This window comes from Tachysurus vachellii, chromosome 7 (assembly GCF_030014155.1).
Source record: "Tachysurus vachellii isolate PV-2020 chromosome 7, HZAU_Pvac_v1, whole genome shotgun sequence".
Classification (NCBI taxonomy): Eukaryota; Metazoa; Chordata; class Actinopteri; order Siluriformes; family Bagridae; genus Tachysurus; species Tachysurus vachellii.
Window position 1 is genome coordinate 12,219,835 of NC_083466.1, and position 18,293 is coordinate 12,238,127.

General features: G+C 36.6%; 2 protein-coding genes across 4 annotated transcripts; both read right to left on the reverse strand.

Moving 5' to 3' along the window:
• Positions 1-1,783: 1,783 nt before the first annotated feature.
• Positions 1,784-13,610, reverse strand: LOC132848548 (carboxypeptidase Z-like). 3 transcript variants are annotated; one of them, XM_060874363.1, is made up of 12 exons: positions 13,372-13,610; positions 12,977-13,006; positions 10,729-11,103; positions 7,221-7,433; positions 6,739-6,968; positions 6,033-6,194; positions 5,706-5,864; positions 5,402-5,537; positions 5,161-5,300; positions 4,134-4,233; positions 3,606-3,998; positions 1,784-2,250 (listed from the first exon to the last, which is right to left on the reverse strand). In XM_060874363.1, exons 1-11 carry the CDS (start codon positions 13,484-13,486, stop codon positions 3,652-3,654), a joined length of 2,007 nt encoding a protein of 668 aa, XP_060730346.1. In that variant the 5' UTR covers positions 13,487-13,610; the 3' UTR covers positions 1,784-2,250; positions 3,606-3,651. The 3 variants fall into 3 exon arrangements, with proteins under 3 accessions (XP_060730346.1, XP_060730345.1, XP_060730344.1); XM_060874362.1 differs by having other exon boundaries at positions 1,784-2,261; XM_060874361.1 differs by having other exon boundaries at positions 1,784-3,998.
• A 2,109-nt stretch (positions 13,611-15,719) lies between these two features.
• Positions 15,720-17,979, reverse strand: gpr78b (G protein-coupled receptor 78b). Its single transcript, XM_060873455.1, has 3 exons — positions 16,965-17,979; positions 16,761-16,874; positions 15,720-16,220 (listed from the first exon to the last, which is right to left on the reverse strand). The coding sequence occupies exons 1-3, from the start codon at positions 17,630-17,632 to the stop codon at positions 15,983-15,985; spliced, it is 1,020 nt and encodes a 339-aa protein (XP_060729438.1). The 5' UTR covers positions 17,633-17,979; the 3' UTR covers positions 15,720-15,982.
• Positions 17,980-18,293: the final 314 nt, after the last annotated feature.

Sequence of the window (18,293 nt, forward strand, 5' to 3'; positions counted from 1 at the left end):
CAAGACCATTTATTTAGATGGTAGCACATATGCGTAATGGCACATGCATAATTCTACTCAATGTCTCGTAACTGAAAGGCTAAAGGAGCCAGTGCAAGAATATCTTATTTCTAAATAAGGTATCTATTTAGGCATTGGTACTCGTGGTAGTCCATTGAGAGCAGATTATAAAAATGGTACTTCAAAAATGTATTGAAACGACTGATAAATTTCAGTTTGCAAGTCATGAGATAACAATAAAACAGAGTAAAGGCAACACTATGTTGTAGGCCTTTGTGGAAAGGACACAGTTTAGTCGGAGCCTCAGTGTTCTGAAAAAAGTGCACTAGACCGAAACAACAACAAATAGAGAAAACTAATGTACATAAAAATGCTTGAACCATGACAATTCTAAGCAAATACTATGGCCTCAGGGTCAAACTTAAGCTTCACTCCTATTATATTTGCAATGACCTGTCATGGGTGTAGTGAGAAAATTAAACAAAACATATTACGCTTCATAAGCTTCATCACATCCATTAGTATTAGTAAAAGTGTTGGGTATGCGGTTTTGTTGAAGGACTTGATCTGGGTGAAAAAAACGATTTTGTTTGCATTAAACAAACCAATAATGAGCATGTGCTCTAAGAGAGCTTTGTTTGCTCATATAACCAAGGCATTTCTGACAACAATGACCTTGTTTAGTAGAACTTCATGCTTGACTTGCCATGTTATCCCTGCTTCATGTGTTTTGCTCAATTTTTCTTAAGGGCTTTAACAAAGAGACAAGCTTATTATCTCCCGCTGAAGTAATTATCTCCTACAATCCAGTAACTGCTGCCAATGAACAAGCAAAACTGAAGATGATACTGAGCTACTAGTGATGAATCACATTCTGATTTGTAGTTATGCAAGTCTGGCTGAACACACTGAATCATCATTGTTACTCTCCTAAAAAGATAAATAAATAAAAATAATTTAATCACATTCACACAGTCTGAAAAACCAGAGGAGGTAATCAGTGGTTAATACTTAAAATAGTTAAGCTCAGTTGAAATAGTTGAAACAATAGAATCTAGAAAATCTGAAATGATCCTGATGGTAGAGCTCTTTTTTTGATGACAATGTCCCCATCCAGAGTTCACAAGGACTCACTTAAATTGAAAATAATTAAAGAAAATAATGTAAAGCTAATATTATCACCATCACAGTTACCAGATCTCAACAACTTTAAATGAAATGGAAGATTCTGGACTGTTAGAATCTAGCAAATAAACATGTATTATATAACATGCTAAAACAAACCTATTAACAAATAGTACTGTAAATTGATTAGAAAATGCTGAATATGTCTACAGTATAATAAAATATATTAAACTCAACCATAAGCACTTTTATCCAAATGTAAAATTTGAGTGCTTTAAAGCTTTGGAAGATCCAAGCTACTGAATTGAGATTATTGAGATGTGAAAGGTAAGACGCTGATTATTAACTCTGTTGCCAGATATTTAACCTGACTATTATATGGTTATGTCACACACTTAACAGGTCAGAAAGCAGGAATTGGTCAAAGAAGAAACACTAATGTCTCCTGGTAGAAGACTTACTGAAGTAGCAATAGCCAAAAGAACAATTTTATGTATAAGCATCACCACCACCACCAACAACAACAACTACAGCAACAGCAACACAGCTACTAGATTAATAAGTAAATTGATGCTAAAAGTTTATGAAATCATTAACTTAATGGAACACCACCGCCCCCTGTTGGATTAATTATATTACACAATTCAACATGCAGGAATACATGCATTTAATATTTATTTAACAGAAGTGATAGACAGCTAAAATGCACAATTTATATAGGCATATACAGTTGTGCTCAAAAGTTTGCATACCTTGAAAGAAATTGCTAAACATTGCCATTTATTTGGAAAATACGACAAGAATAATTTCGATAATGCAAAATATTTTTTTCTTATTTAAGGATAGTGGTCACAAGAAGTCATCAATTAACACATAGTTGTTTGACTCCTTTTTAAACCCTAATGATAACTTTTTAAACCCTAATGGCACATTATATACACACCCGTTGACACACAGAGGTTTAAATTGCTATTAAAGGAAAATTTCCACACCTGTGACTCACTGTAACATTCTGATTTGCTTTTCCTTTCCTCCTGACTTCATCTGTACCATCATGAGGAATCATTGATTCTTTCCGTTACCTTTTGTTTCTCCCAGTCTCTTATGATCACCGACAGCAGGAGCCTGTAACATTTCTAAAACAACATTAACATCCTTAATTATTTTACATGCTGTAAAAAGCTCTTTCACAATAGACTCTATAAGGCAGTCAAACTATCCTTGTCTAATCCCTGCAGCATGTTGCACTTTGTTTTATCAGTCCATATTAATTGAAACAATAGTCTATTCGTTACTAACTGGACTGAATCTCTTTATTTTCTAGTTTTGCACTGGAGCGTTCGTTATATGCTCAAAATGACACTTAAAGCTTCTTGACTTGACTCGGCTTCTCGACCCTTTGGTGGACACAAGAACGTTTCTCCCAATAGCACAAACAGATACACACTGCAGTTTATTAACTCAAACTTTATTCTATCTCTAACCAACATGTCTTGATACTGTAAATTGTTGGATGTATCATTTTTCTATGACATATTTATACTTTACTTCAGTTTAGTGGAATGTAATACTTGCACACTTTTTAATCACATTTCCAAATATACTTAAAGTGTTCATATTTCTTCTTTCCTCATCCAGTCGATGCCTGTACAGTACACTATTTATCAATGGAACAGGTTCACAATTTAGCATCTGATCAAGATAATTGATCTGGAAAAAATATGTATATGATAAAAAATCTTCAACCTTCTCATGTTACACAATGTACTAACAGCTATATCTGAAGCTGGTTAGGCTACTGAACAGTAGTTTGGAATTGGAGGATGATCGCCTCTGGCACTACCTTTTTGTTAACATTAACTGCACAGGTTTAACTAATGTGGCCTGTTTTGTTCTAGCAGATTAGATGAGCATGGATTCCAGCAACTGACATTGTACCTTTTAATTAATATTAGTTATATACTTTAAACTGAAGATTTTTTTATTTCAGATTAATTTCTTAAGAACTGCATAACATGAATCATGCATATAACCAGCAAACATACAGATATTGAATAATTGTTTACTTCTTTCTCTAAACAGATTTAGATGACTTAATAAAGTCACTTAATTTGTATTGGCTTAAACATTTTATTTGACCTTTAAATACTGTTGTAGTAGTAGCAACTGTAGTAGCAACTGTAGTAGCAACTACAATACTTTCACTTGAACCCAATTTTGACACATTACCAATACTTCCATTTAAGTTTAATATCGCATTACTTTTTGACACATTGTTCTAAAGGTTATTTTATATAAGATATAAAATAGTGCAACGGTAATACTAGTAAGTATATTCAAGTTGGTTTTGTTCTTGATACAGATATAGATAATAGATATTTGTTTGGTATAAGCTTGTAGACCATGCTGTGATATCTCAGTAGAGGTGTTTTTTATGTTTTTATATGTCTACAATAATCAATAATGCCCGTAAAACTGACCCAGGCTGTGCAAGATGTGAAAGTACTGCCAGATCACTAGATGGAGCTAATTTCTCAGGAGCCAGGACGGGTTTTGGTTATTCAGCTGTGTAAAATAGGACCACCACCACGGCTTCTGTTGCCTCTCCTCCTGCCTCAGCTTAGATTCTCTAGTGTAATATCGTGCAAGATGCTTATACGGGTCAAATCGCTCATAGTTTTCCATATGCAGGATGTTTAATTCATTTATTTCCGGATCCACTGGTACTTTCTTAAGTACAAAGTCCACACGACCAGCAGTCTGCATGTGAGCAGGAAGGTGCACCCTCTTTACGGCTCTGCTATAACCTGGTGCAGAGGCACTGACAATGTGGATGCCTGGTGTCAGCAGTCTCCAATAATCACCGTTTTCAGCTGATGAGGCAGTGAGAGACACATGTTTAGAAAAAAGGTAATACTAATTGTGTGCATAATGTTCTGAGTAGAAATGGCATGCAAGTCTAGCACAATCTTTAAGTTAAATATATTTAAGCATTCCTACATTATTACCTGTGGTGATGGAATGCCTGATCCCTTTAACTGACACAATGGCTCCTTTAATTCCATTACCATCTTCATCTTTGACAATACCTTTAATTCCCATCTGCACCTATATGTTTGCATTGACAGCGCCATCAAACAGTCATGCATTCATATATACAGTTGAATAAAAAAGCAGTGACTGTTGAAATATAACAAATACAAGAGCACACCTGTACCCATAATAATGGAGCAACTTTAAAAGTACTATAGAAAACTTTGTTTTGTAATACTGCTATAGAAATTCCTTAACAATCAGGATAGTTATAGCCAAGTACATTTACCAGACACGCTTATCCAGAGCGACTTACATTTTATCTCATTTTTATACAACTGAGCAATTGAGGGTTAAGGGCCTTGCTCAGGGGCCCAGCAGTGGCAGCTTGGTGGACATAGGAATCAAACTCACAACCTTCCGATTGGTAGCCCAATACCTTAACCACTAGGCAACCACATCCCCGGTGGTAATAGCTACAGTATGTTTGAGGTAAGAACAACCACAACCTGCAGCCTATTAATAAAAATATCAGATTATATCATTTATTTCCCACTATCTGCTTTATTTCCCACTATCTGCCCCAAAATGCCTACCTGAAACATGTGCACTGATGGTTGTGCAATTCTGAATTCTGAGATTTCAGACTTCAGGATTCTTATGCATAAGGGGGAAAAGTGAACAAGACTGAACCTAGTGGCCTTGTTGAGAAAAGTTACTAAAGTAACTATAAAAAAAATATAAAATATACTATATATATATATATATATATATATATATATATATATATATATATATATATATATATATGAATATTATAGATTTAAAAGGCTTTTTACAAACTGGCATTTTATATATCCAATGAACTACATATTGTGCATTTTATTGCATGCAATTTTTATATTTCTGCAATGATTATAATAATAATAATAAACTTTTATTTTACTATTATTATTATAATCATTGCAGAAATATAAAAATTGCATGCAATAATTATCTTACCGACTCCAAGAAAGTCAAGAGAGCCTCTTTATTTTCTTTCCAGCTTGCATATACTTCGTCCTCTGCTGGAAATTTGTCACAGCCCAGTTCTACTGTTATCTCAAAGCAGTTTGTGTGGAGGTAATTAAAGTCTCCCATCCCTGCCATACAAAATGAAAGGGTAAGAATTAATGTTATATTAACCTGCCCATGGCAACATTCATTAAATTAATAGCCTATAATGTATTTTTATCATGCTTACCTCCTTGTATGCTGTACCACTGAGCCCCATTCACAGTCCCCTCTTTATCAGCAAAGTTGCCACCACACCTGTCTGTGTCTGGGCTAGACATTGTAGCATGGGCATCTGCGTAAATCTTGGCCAACTGCCTGAAAACCTGCAATTCAAATATCTTGTGTAACACTGCTGCAACTGTATTTTGTATTGAGTTTTGTATTGTTTGCGTTGCATCACTTGGCTTGCTGCAGTTTGCAACTAGTACTTATTCATGGAAGTGTTACAACAGTGCAGTGATGAAATTTGCCAATTAGCTGCAAAGAGTCACCTGCTCATCTGGAGTAGGAGAGAACAAGTTCTTTTGGAAAGGATCCTTTGAGAGGTCATAAGGGTAAGACACCACCAGGTCTCCTCCATGAAAGCTAGCAGACAGAACAAATGGAATGGACCGTATCCATTTCATAACAGCATATGTCTCTGGAGCAACCTTTATATAGACACAGACACCCACGCATTATACTCTGATGCACCTATTTACATAAATGAAATCTTTAAAATTTCAAATTTCAAATTATATTTTGATATTAAATGATATTGTATATAGATAACATGTATTTTGTGGTGCTTTTTTATATAATGATAGAAGAACTCCTACCTTACCAAGCCAGTATGAGTCTGGGATGGGAATATGGTCATTGCGAAAGTACTTGAGTCTACGCTGGTTGTAGACAGAAGAAGTCAAGTCTGGGAAATTTCTATTGAGGTCTATATTTTGGGCATTGTAACGGCCAGCCGCGTGGCTAGAGTATACAGCATCCTGTAAATTTAATATGACAATAATTAAATTTGTTATTGGGACAATGGTTTTAAAGTTTCTTGTAAAGTACTCACTAATAGTGTTTTTGGAGTAGAGATGATTAAAACCACATGTGCCTAGTACTTGCAAATTCTTGTAAACCATTGGGTGAAATCCATGCGTCCCTCAGTGGTTTACCTCAAAGGCATCATGAACTCTCAAAATGCTATTTTATTAATAAGTTGTATTTCTTGTCTAACAAAACAACATTTTATACCTCTGTCAAGACAAAGACATGTATGTAAAACTATCTTCTTAAGCTACAGACATTAGGACTAAGGTTACATCATTGCGGTTATAGAAATGCTTCTAATAGAAGGCATTAGATAAAAAGTAGGACAAGTAGGACGGCTGAAATACTAGACACCTTTATATGGCTTGACTGAACAAGTTAATACAATAAAATACAGAAAGAATCCCTTCCTCTATCTGGATATAAAGAAGAAAATGAGAACTTTTGTTAACCGATAGTAAACACATTACATGAGACTTAATAGCCTCTCACCTCATCATACTCTGAGTCTGAACCTCTCTGCTCTTCAGAAAGAGCTAACTCGTAGCCATCAGGATTCATGGAGGGCAAAATGTGGATACGTGTGGTGTTGATGAGAGTCTGGATCCTTGTATTTCCCAACAGATATTCAGAGCACAGGTACTGAGCCAAGTAAATCAGCAGCTCTCGGCCGATCACCTCATTTCCATGCATGTTACCAATGTACTTGACCTCTGGCTCCACTTACCAAACAAGAGAAGACATAAAACAGCTAGCTCAAAGGCCAGAATCATCCAATATTTTAGTGGTATATGTCATCAACAAAAGTTGTTGTTGTGTGTTAATAGTGTTGTGTTTGGAGAGTTTTTAAAGTACCCCTGGTAAAATTAAATGCAGACTAGGGGTTGTGCTCTACAGAGCAAGATGATAAATTTTATTTCTGCTCCGCTGCATTTACTGAAACATCTTACTGCTATTGCTTTTGTATCACTTACATAGTTCATGCTCTCCAGGGTTGCTTGAAAACTCAATTACCAGCAGGTCTTTCTTTTCAACACTCTGTCCAATGCTGTATGTCCTTGAAATGTGAGCGCATTCTTCTGCTGTCTTATTGAGGATGGCGAACATCTCCGTGTTGGAGTGATACGTGAATGGGATTACTGATGAGGCCTCTACTGGAATGCTATCCAATTCAGTCTCCACGTTCTCTTTAAATAAAAGAGTTTAAAAAGTTTAGAAAAAAATCCAAGAGTTGTATAAACATAGAAACATGGCATCAAAGCAAGAAAGCTCTGGGAATGTGCCTGTTCATATTTTTGGTTAAATCGAGTTTGGAGATTTTCCACTCAGACTTTGGAAACCATGTCTTTATAGAACTAGATCTGGGTCTCTTATTTTCAGTGACGGGAAATCGTAATGCTACAGTTTTCAAAGAGATTCCTGGAAACCGTATGCTTTTAACAGTTTGGGAGGAACCACATGGGTGTGACCCTCAGGGGTCCACATCAAAATTTTGGCTTAAATTGTACATTGCATGTAAATGTATCAGTTTTTTTACTTTTTTTTTTTAACTCAAATAAAATAAGTAAAATAGAAATTCCTAATGGACATAGCAGATACCACAATCTGAGTTGCATAGTGTGTTAGTTTAGATGAGCCAAGATAAACATGCATGTATAGTAATACAAAACAGCAGAGCAGGTGAAATGACTTGAAGAGATACGTGTTAGTTGATTACTACAGAAAGATGTATATAAATGTAGTTCTTGTTATTCATGTGAATTCGGATCAAAAAGGAAAGTCACCTTTAACTTTAAGGTTTATCAATTTCCAATTTCAAAGCTGCTTTCTGCATTCAGACTCCTTTGAGCCTTTATTACAGGTTCACATTTTGAATATCATGGTTGTGCTCAATTTGCATATTGGTCGAAATAATCGTGTTCAATCATGAAATCAGCTGATTTAACAATTATAGAAAATAAAGGTTAAGTGCTCTCTACTTCCTAAAATGGTTCTATATGAAACCTTCTATGATCAGGAACCAAAAACTGAGTGAAAAACAAAAAGAAAGGTTTTAGGAAAAAAGTTCATAAAATATCCAGGTTGCATAAGTGTGCAGTCTCTTATAAAATGTGTAATGTAGTAGTATTAACCAATCACATTCATATTCAAATGTTCAAATGCAACTATCATACATCTGTCATTAATGAAGTGATTCTGTTTAAACACAAATAAAGATCAGCTGTTTCTGAAGGTTTTAATATTTGTAGTGGTCCACAAAGTGCTCATAAAGCATGTACAAAATCTCATAATTAAAAGGTATCAACCGGGAGAGAGACAGAAAATAAATATCAAAGCATTATATATACAATGCCTATACAATAGTATATATGCAATGCAAATACATTTCATTAATTTCTGAAATTAATGAAAAGACAAGACTAAAAACAGCCTGCCAAAAAAACTATGGCAACAAGAAGATGCAGGAATACCTGGGGGTAGAGTTGCTAGACACAAGCACGTTCTCACAAAAAAGAAATAGATCCAAATCCATTTAGATTTTGCCAGTACTATGTGGCAAAATGTGTTACGGTCCAATGAAATGTAGATTATTTAGGTATAATTCTATAAGCTACAGTTTTGGAAAAAATTAAAAGACCACTGCAAAATGATCAGTTTTTCAGGTTTTACTATTTATATGTATGTGATTGAGTAAAATAAACATGTTTGTTTTATTCTATAAACTACTGACAACATTTCTCACAGACCTCAAATACTACAAAGAAAACAATATCATATTCATTTTTAAACAACCAAATACTAGTGTTTAAAGTTAGGTAAAGGACACAAAAATCAATATTTGGTAGATTAAACCTGATTTTTTCCTGGCATGACATGATGCCACTTCTGGCACAAATATTCCAGCAACTCAGCTTTTTTTTGATGGCTTGTGACCATACATCTTTTTCCTGATCACCTTCCTGAGGTTTTCAATGGGGTTCAAGTCTGGAGATTGGGCAGTCCATAACAGAGTCTTAATGTAGTGGTCCTCCATCCACACCTTGATTGACTTGGCTGTGTGGCATGGAGTATTGTCCTGATAGAAAAAAACAATCCAACAGTTGGGGAACATTGTCAGAGCAGAAGGAAGTTTTCTTCCAGGACAACCTTGTAAGTGGCTTGATTTTTAACTTTATAAAGACAAATGTGTCAGATTATAACCTTGCAGAATCACCCCCAGATCATCACCGTTTCTCCACCAAATTTCACATTGGGTGTGAGACTCTGAGCCTTGTAGGCCTCTACAAGTCTCCATCTAACTATTAGATGACCAGGTATTGGGCAAAGCTTAAAATTGGACTCATCAGAGAAGATGACCTTACTCCAGTCCTCTACCGTCCAATCCAAGCCTGTTTCAGCCAGTCCTCACTGTCCACGTCACCCCAGTTGTCATTTGCCATTCTTTTTGTAGGTCACTTGATGTCATCCTACAATTGTTAAGTAACATTCTAATAAGTTAGTGGTTATCCTGATCAATGGAGAGTCATTATCGTCCCTCTGCCAGTCTTTAAATTTGTTATCTGTATATTTGTTCTTATAAACCGCTGTCTTTGAAATTTTAAGGATGGAAGCAACCTGACAATCACTGTATCTCTTTGCCAGTAAAGCCAAAATTGAACCCTTCGTTTCTTCACTTAAAACTTTTCTTTTCAACTCTTTTGGCATTGTCAATAGATATTATTTGACTCCAGTTACTTTTGAGGTACTAGTAGCACACTTTTTGCCATCCAGCTGGTCCTCTTGAAATAGGAAAGTGATGACAACAGCAGTGGATTTTATATTTTTCCTTGTTAAAAAAGATTTGATTCAGGTAATCACTTAATCAGTACTTCATTAAGCAGAATGAGGTGTGCCTGTGCTGGAATTCATCAGCCACTGGAATGGAATGGCTGCCATACTGAGATGCTGATTTAAGGATAATTTGGTGTGGTCTCTTAATTTTTTACCGATCTGTATATTTGGTATACGCCATACCAACATTAAAGCATGGTGGTGGTAGTAACATACTATGGGGTTACTTCTATTCGGCTGGGACTAAGTCAATATTCAAGATAGAGGAAATTATTAATAGCTCCAAATATCCATCTATTTCTTACTAAACCTGCAAGCATTAGTTCGACAGTTGGAACTTTCATAACACAAACCCAGATCAACTGATGTGACTTGAAAAATATCAACATATTTGGAATCCTGCCCATTCAAAGTACAGATCTAAATCCTATTTAAAATGAAATGACTTGAACAGGACAATGCACAGGAGGCCCGATTCAATTTGATAGCTCTGAAGAATTTTTGCAGAAAAGAGCGGAATAAAATTAGTTTAAGGAGTATGCACATTTATTCAATCAGGTTATTATAAGAATTTCTTTTTTGTGCACCCAAAGGAGAAAGAAGGATAAAGAAAGTTCATACAAAATAGGAAACAATCATATTAAACATTACCTCTCAGGCCTTCCAGTGGGTCATAGCAGCCCTCCTCTTCACTAACAAAAAAGCGGTCACAGTCTAGATAGTAGGGCCAGGCCATTCCAATGCGCTCAAACATGTGGTCACAGGCTTTGTGCACAGATTCGCAGGTACTACGACAGGGCTTCAGGATCTTACTGTTCTCACAGCGCGGTGCTATGATGGAGCAGCCAAGCATGCGTATATCTGGATTGCACTCCCCATTTAGCACTGAATGAACTACATTCAGAAGCAGATACTCCACACTCTGTTCAGCCTCAACGCGACTTTTTTGATCCAGGAGGTTAGGATACATGGTGGTGGAGTAGGGCATATCTTTACAGTATGTCAACATGATTTCTGTACATTTGGCTAGACAAATAAAAGAAAAACACAAAATATAACATTAGTAGTAACTAAAATTCAAGTACTTTTCAGTATAGGTAGTTATCTGTGTGCAAATATATTATAATGCCTGTTCTGAATTGCTTACATCATAGACCCATAAACAGTAGACAGTAAACACTATGGCTTTTCCTGGGATATCTGTATTATGGCTGTACAATGTGCATTAGTAAGCATGTGTGTTCCATCATAACTGGTTCCCATTTCTCTGACTAAGCACTGATGATGTGACCTAAGTCTTATTATGGCCCTGATGCTTAGTTGTATATATCAGTATGAAAATGGACTACTGGACAAACATGCTTCCATTTTGTCTTACAGGGAAAAAAAAATCAATTTAAAACAATAAAATAACAGATATTTACAGGTGTTTCATTTCAATTTTGTTTGGTCAGGTGAACACATTCACAAAACAGGCTTTCTTACAGATGTTAATGTTAACATCTATATGATAAACACATTAATTTATGTTCGTGGTGTGTTATATACACTCACTATCCACTTTAATAGTAACACCTGTACCGCTGCTCATTTATGCAGTTACCTGATCAGCCAATCATGTGGCATTAGCACTATGTATAAAACCATGCAGTTACAAGTCAAAAGCTTCAGTAAATGTCAACAGATCAGAATGGGAAAAAGGTGTGATCTCTGTCACTCTGAAAAGCACACATAATGTTCTCTAGCATTTCCAAAGAATGGTGCAAAAACATCCTGTGTGTGGAGAGTCTGAAGGCTGAAACGCATTGGTGATAAGAGAGCTCAGTGGAGAATGACTGATTGGTTTGACATGCCAGGAAGGATATAGTAATTTAGATAAGCACTCATTACAATGGTGGTGAGCAGAAAAGCATCCAGGAACACACATCAAACTTTGAAGCCACTGGTGACTCAGATGTATAATGCTGAGTTGCTGTGAGATGCAATACTGCACAGGGCTGATGATGACTTTTACTTGTACAGCCAAATTCCATTTTAATTCCCTTTTTAATCTATATCATTTTAGCTTACATCTCTACATTTAAAATACCTTTTTTTAAAAACTATTTTTAGTAAATTTTTATACACAGACAGTTGTAATAAGCAATTTCATTGTATGTTTTTCTATGTATGATTATGTTTATGACAAATAAATTTTGAATATGATTTGACATTTTCAGATGATTACAACAACAGAAGACAACATCACAAATCATCCAGCTTGAAGTCAATCTGCACATTTTTCTCAGATCTCTCTTATCAACCAGGCTTTCCACCCATAGAACTGTCTCTATTTTTTTTGCATTGTACACAATTCTTTGTAAACTCTACAGACTGTTGTGTATAAAAAAAATCCCATGAGATCAGTTGCTTCTGAAATACTCAAATCAGACCATCTATCACCAACATCCTTGCCACAGAACTCACACTTTTTCTTAATTGTGATGTTTGATGTGAAAATCAGCTGAAGCTCTTGACCTGTTCAGTTGTTTCTAATAAAGTGACATTATAAATTTAGTCCCCTATATTTCTACTACTCTGTACACCTGTCACAAAAACAAAATCACACGACTTTGTCAATCATAACATGATTCATAAACGTTTCACCTTTTAGTTTTGAACTACACGATTTTTCACACGTGTAATTTTTATATTACACGATTTTTTTTTGGAGCACCTAATGCTTACTGAACAAATAAGATTTATTGTCAGTTAGTCGAATCAAATTCATTCATCTCCCATTTTTACGTGGTCATATTATTCACACGTCACGTGTTCTCACATATGTGATCACATATTATTAGCATAACCACGTGTAAAATGTACGTGAACAGACAAACACACAACACTGTTAACTCACGTTGGTCATCTTGATGAGTTCTGCACCTTCCTGTGTGGGAGAAAATAATTATTTAATAAAAAAAAAAATCTGAATTATATGGTGTAAAACGCTAGATGGCGTAAAAAACAGTAAATTAAATTGTTGCCTGATTTCCAAATGGCTCTGTATGTAACATGGTGCACTTCATAGCGTGTAAAAGCCATATCTTTACACCAACTTTTGCAGTGCGCATATATACAGGGAATTGTGGGTCATCCATTAACTATAAACATATGCAAACATCCTGTATTTATATGCACTTCCAACTATAAATCTGTTCAGCTTGACCCCAAACTATCAGCTCTTTCAGGTCTTTGGAACTGTACATGCACTACACCTAAAGTCTCGTATTATATTAAAGTTCGTTGACTAACCTTGAGAATAGCTGCCAGGTTTACATGTCCGTGGGAAACCCCACGTAGCTCTTCCCAAAACGCTGGCGAAAAGAAACGTCCAAAAACTTCTCATTTTGCATAGTTTTATAGCCATCAAGTTAGTAAAGTGTAAAAGTGTGTCGGTTCCAAGTGCGCACTGTTACCAAACTCAGGGCTGTTAATGTCTCCACTCAGCACAGCACTGTACAGCACTCTCAGATTACACAAGGAGAATAAATGAAGAGGAAAAACACTCACGTGTCGCTGCTGTCCACTTTCCGACGTGCCTTGCTGAGTTTTTGGGGCGTTGCCAAGCAGCTGAACGACTTTGGGTGAAACTTCACATGAGGCGAGTTTATGGACCACAATTGTATGAAGGTCCTTCTTAAAGACAACATTAAACTGCATCACAAAACGAAACAATGGTCTAAAACGTATGGTGATTTTATCCACTTACACTGTGATGCCCTGTAAAGGAAGACTAAAGAGAGACTGGCATGAAGCAGTGAAAACCGGGTGATTTTTTTTTGTAAATGTTTTTTTAATTTAATTCAGCATGTAATTTAGGAGCAGAAATATATATATGAAGTTCATCATATTTTCACAGGTTTCATGCAGAACTCAAATAGACACTTGGCAGCAAAGGTCACCATAAATCAAGTGAAAATACCCAAAGCTTAGCATCATTCAACCTGCATGTTAAATTAAAATCATCTACACCTGATTAAAGTTTAATTAAAAATGCTAAAAATTATACTGGGTCCAAAATGATTGCCACTACCCTTTAATAATGAAACCTCTTAGAAAATGTATAATTTACAAAGGTTCCTTTTAAGGTTCTATATTAAACCTGACAACAATGTGTAAGTATGAGATATTATACTAAATAAAAGTCTTGTTAACTGCCCAATTAATCCTTAAATAGCACTTAAAGCCCAAATCATTGAAAGATATTTCACACTGAAAGATATTTCAGGACCAGTATATATCTAAAAGAGCAGAATTCCTATTCCAAATGGATAAAAATTCCCTGGAAACTATTTTAAAGTATGTTTTATAGGGTTATTTGGACCAAAATGATTTTCCATTCTGAATGGATTCTTATGGTTATTTACTGTCTGAAGATCCATGGCAATATAACAAGAATGTATCAGGAATAACAGTACCAGGCAAAATGATTATGCTCTATCTGGCATGTGGCAAAAACTCAGTCATATGATAAATATCTTCCAGTCCCTTCAAGCAAAAATAATGTATAATGTTAAATGTCAACCCCAGAACTGGCAGTTCTAATAGCCTTCTGTTTTTATTGCATTTACTAAGAAAGGTATTTTCTCGGTTGGGACGAAAATAGAATTTAGCATGAAAGATCAGCAGGCTTTCATGCCTTGACCATTAACCTGAGAGACTCTCCGTATTAGTCATCATCTCCAATCATTTGCTTCTCCACATCATTGTGGAGCTTTAACCACTAAGTGTGTATAAAGCAGTGTTCATTTTTAATTTATTTTTTTACACTGATAGGTGAATAGACTCCATGGGAGCAAGCTGGCACAAATGTATTTTTTGCTTTTGAATGGATGTTGGCCACTGTGTTTTTGTATTATTTATTGGAGGCATGCATTAACTTAAAATACTTCACAGCTTCATTTAGCTTTATATATATTTTCCTTCACTATGTTCACAAAACAGTACATGTATAACTTAACCAACATGAATATGGCTGTATAAATCACTTCATTATCATTTTATAAGTCCATAACTCCCAATACCACAAACCTGCCTTGCTGAAAAAACAACATAATTTATATTATAAATTACTTCATATTGTGCAACATATATACACTATGTTTATCTGTAAAAACAACTTAATGTGCACAATATGCTGCTGTAAAAAGAATCTAGTACATTCAGTTACAACCTGTTATACATACTATGTTTTACTTTAGCTGTTTGGCAACTAATAGTTACAAATAATTTATGAGAGCAAAGTGCAGTATTTTCCAGTGACTGATCTGGATTTATAAATGAGTGAATTCATAAAGATTCACACTAAATTTAGAACAAGAGGCAGTTTGTAATATGTAAATAACCTGGTTGTCTATCAGTAGAAACATCTAACAATTAAAACACATTTTTATCCATTTTGAGAGATTCAGCAATTCCATAAACATACTGTGCATGCAAGTGCATGGCACATAGTTCAGGACAGATCATATCACTCTCCACTGAACTGATAATCTGGGGAAAATATAAACTTGAAAAGAAAACACACACATTGCAGATGATGGATCAGCAGTGTCTGTATGTCTGCTGAGGTTTAATTATCATCTTCTGATGTCTTTGATGTGTGTGTGTGTTGTGAACAGAGCACATGGCCACATAGTCACATATTGCCTTTGTCCACATTAATCATTGCTGTCCAGTCCATATATCTTCATGTGCATCAAACAGTCTGCATCTCCATCTAAATTTAATTGATAATCTCTCTCTCTCTCTCTCTCTCTCTCTCTCTCTCTCTCTCTCTCTCTGAATCACTTTCCCACTTTTTGTCTCTCTCATACATCTAAGCATTAGAATTTTTACTTGTTGCAGTGTTAGGAAAATGTCATTAGCTGATTCTTTGGAGACAGTAGTCATTTTCTGTGTCCAGTGAGCTGTTGTGTCCAGAGGAAGGGTGTAAATCACGTTTCAATAGCCGATTGGTCACTGTTACAAGCACTTTCTTGTACTGTTGGCGCAAGAGGGAATATGCAAAGGGATCTGAAGCTGCCTTGCTGTATGTTAGGCACTTGCTGATGATACCCCAGTATCGGTTGATATCCACAAAGGGAAGAAGCTCTGTCAGCCTAGAAAGCAGAGTGCAGGAACCATTAACGACTCAATAACAGTCAGGGGAAAGAAAGGAGACAAAATCAAATGCTAACACAATAAACTATTAGAACCAGTTGCCAGGGCCAGACTTACACTCGTCTTCATTGTAATTATAATAGTACATAATTTGGGTTGATAATTTGGGGTGAGAAGAGAAGGCAGCAGGAATTACAGAAACAAAGGGTGGAACTAGAGTGGAAGAATATTCTAGGATGCTTTAAGAGTATTAAAGGCATCATAAAGTGCAAATCCCCAGAGAAACAGAAATTATTGATAGGATTTTGTCCTATCACCTCTGTCACACCGGCTATTCTTAGAAGTGCGGATTTTTATGGGGTGCGTTTACGTCACAAACAGGCTCAGTTAAATGACGCAATTAAGCAGCATTTAATAGACTTTTAACAGTAAAATATATTTATAGGCGTTTCTTCAGAATTCTGTTCTGATGAAAGTACATTGTTTCCGAGCGTCACAAAGTTAAACCTTTATTTTTATTTGAATAGTACAGTACCTACCTGGTTATAACATAGGGACCGAAACAAATAATAAATGATCCAATAAATATACTGATTTTCTTAGTCGCGCGCTGTTTCCTCCGCTTTTGCTCGGCCAAACAACGTTGTTTAACGCTGCAAAACAAATTGAATGCAATGAGAAATTTCCCGAGAAGAATGGCAAACATAATGTGCAGAAGCTATATGAAGAAACGACATGAATACCTTGGGTGTATATCAACAAGCAAGAAGAGCGTCTGCATGGTAATAATGTCGATCCTTTTGCAATGAAAGCGTGCGACTTTGAGCACTTTTAAGTAAGTCACGCACAACACGAGCAGCGAGAGCATAAAGCTGGCGCCGTGGAAGGCCACGGTGAAGGCGGCGAAATCTGTGCGGGAGCTCTCGGCGTTCAGGCGCAAGGTGCAGGATGCGTACGCGCGGCTGTAGTCGAGCCAGGAGCGCAGCAGCGCCACCACGGAGAAGGCGAGCGAGTGGAGCCACGCGTAGCACACCATCAGCAGCGCGTCCCGGCACCGCATCTTGCTCGAGTAGCTCAGCGGGAAGACCACGGCGATCCAGCGGTCGATACTGAGCGCCGCCATGCTTAGCATCGCGTTGGCTGTCAGGAATGTGTCTAGGAAGCTGACCGCGCGACACAGGCAGTCCCCGAAAGGCTGCTGGTCCTTTACGATCCCGACCAGCGTCGACGGCATGTTCAGCACGGTGATGAGCAGGTTGCAAAAGGACAAGTTCGTCGTGAAAATGCCCGGCACCTGCCTTCGTATCTCGCTGCTGTGCGCGAAACATAGCAAAACTAGCAAGTTGGACAACAAGGAGACCGTCGCAACCACGACGATGAAAAGTGCTAGCAGGATCTCCGCCAAGTCCATGTCTCACTTTAGAAGTCTCGTTGAGTTGCACCCAAGCCCGGTGATCGGAAACATTTGGGAACATCCATGATTCCTCATGAGTTTACCCTTTTTAATCTCCTTATAATAGCGCATATATCAACTCCAAAAAAGTGTAAGAAAGCGCAAGATGAGTTCGCTGTCCAGCGTTCTGAACCGCAAGAGCGCGCGTCTCGTTTTAATTCCCAAAGCTCCTAAAAGTCGCGCGTAAATCTCTTAAACAATGCATTTCAGACACAGTTCTATCCGATCCGTTATAGTTTGGCGCTGCATAAAGTACGACCTCCCAAGACTCCTCTCTTCTCCTTTCTGCGTCTCTCTCAGTGCGAACTCACTGCGACTGTCAAGCTCACGAGCGCCTTGTGATCGGATCATGCGCACACATCAACCCACCGTGGGGGGCCACAGAGCAACAGGCCTATTAGTCTGTTTACTATAATCACAATTACAACAAAGTGGGGAGATTTACTGGAGATTAACATTAGCCAGATAGACTTATAGCAATTAACACTAAGATTTATAGTACAGATTTATAGCTTTATGCAAAATACTGTATATGTTTCACGTTACAGTACAAACACCTTTTAATAATTAAAATCTACAATAAAGTGTAATAGTATAAATCTTGTTATAAGTCTAACAA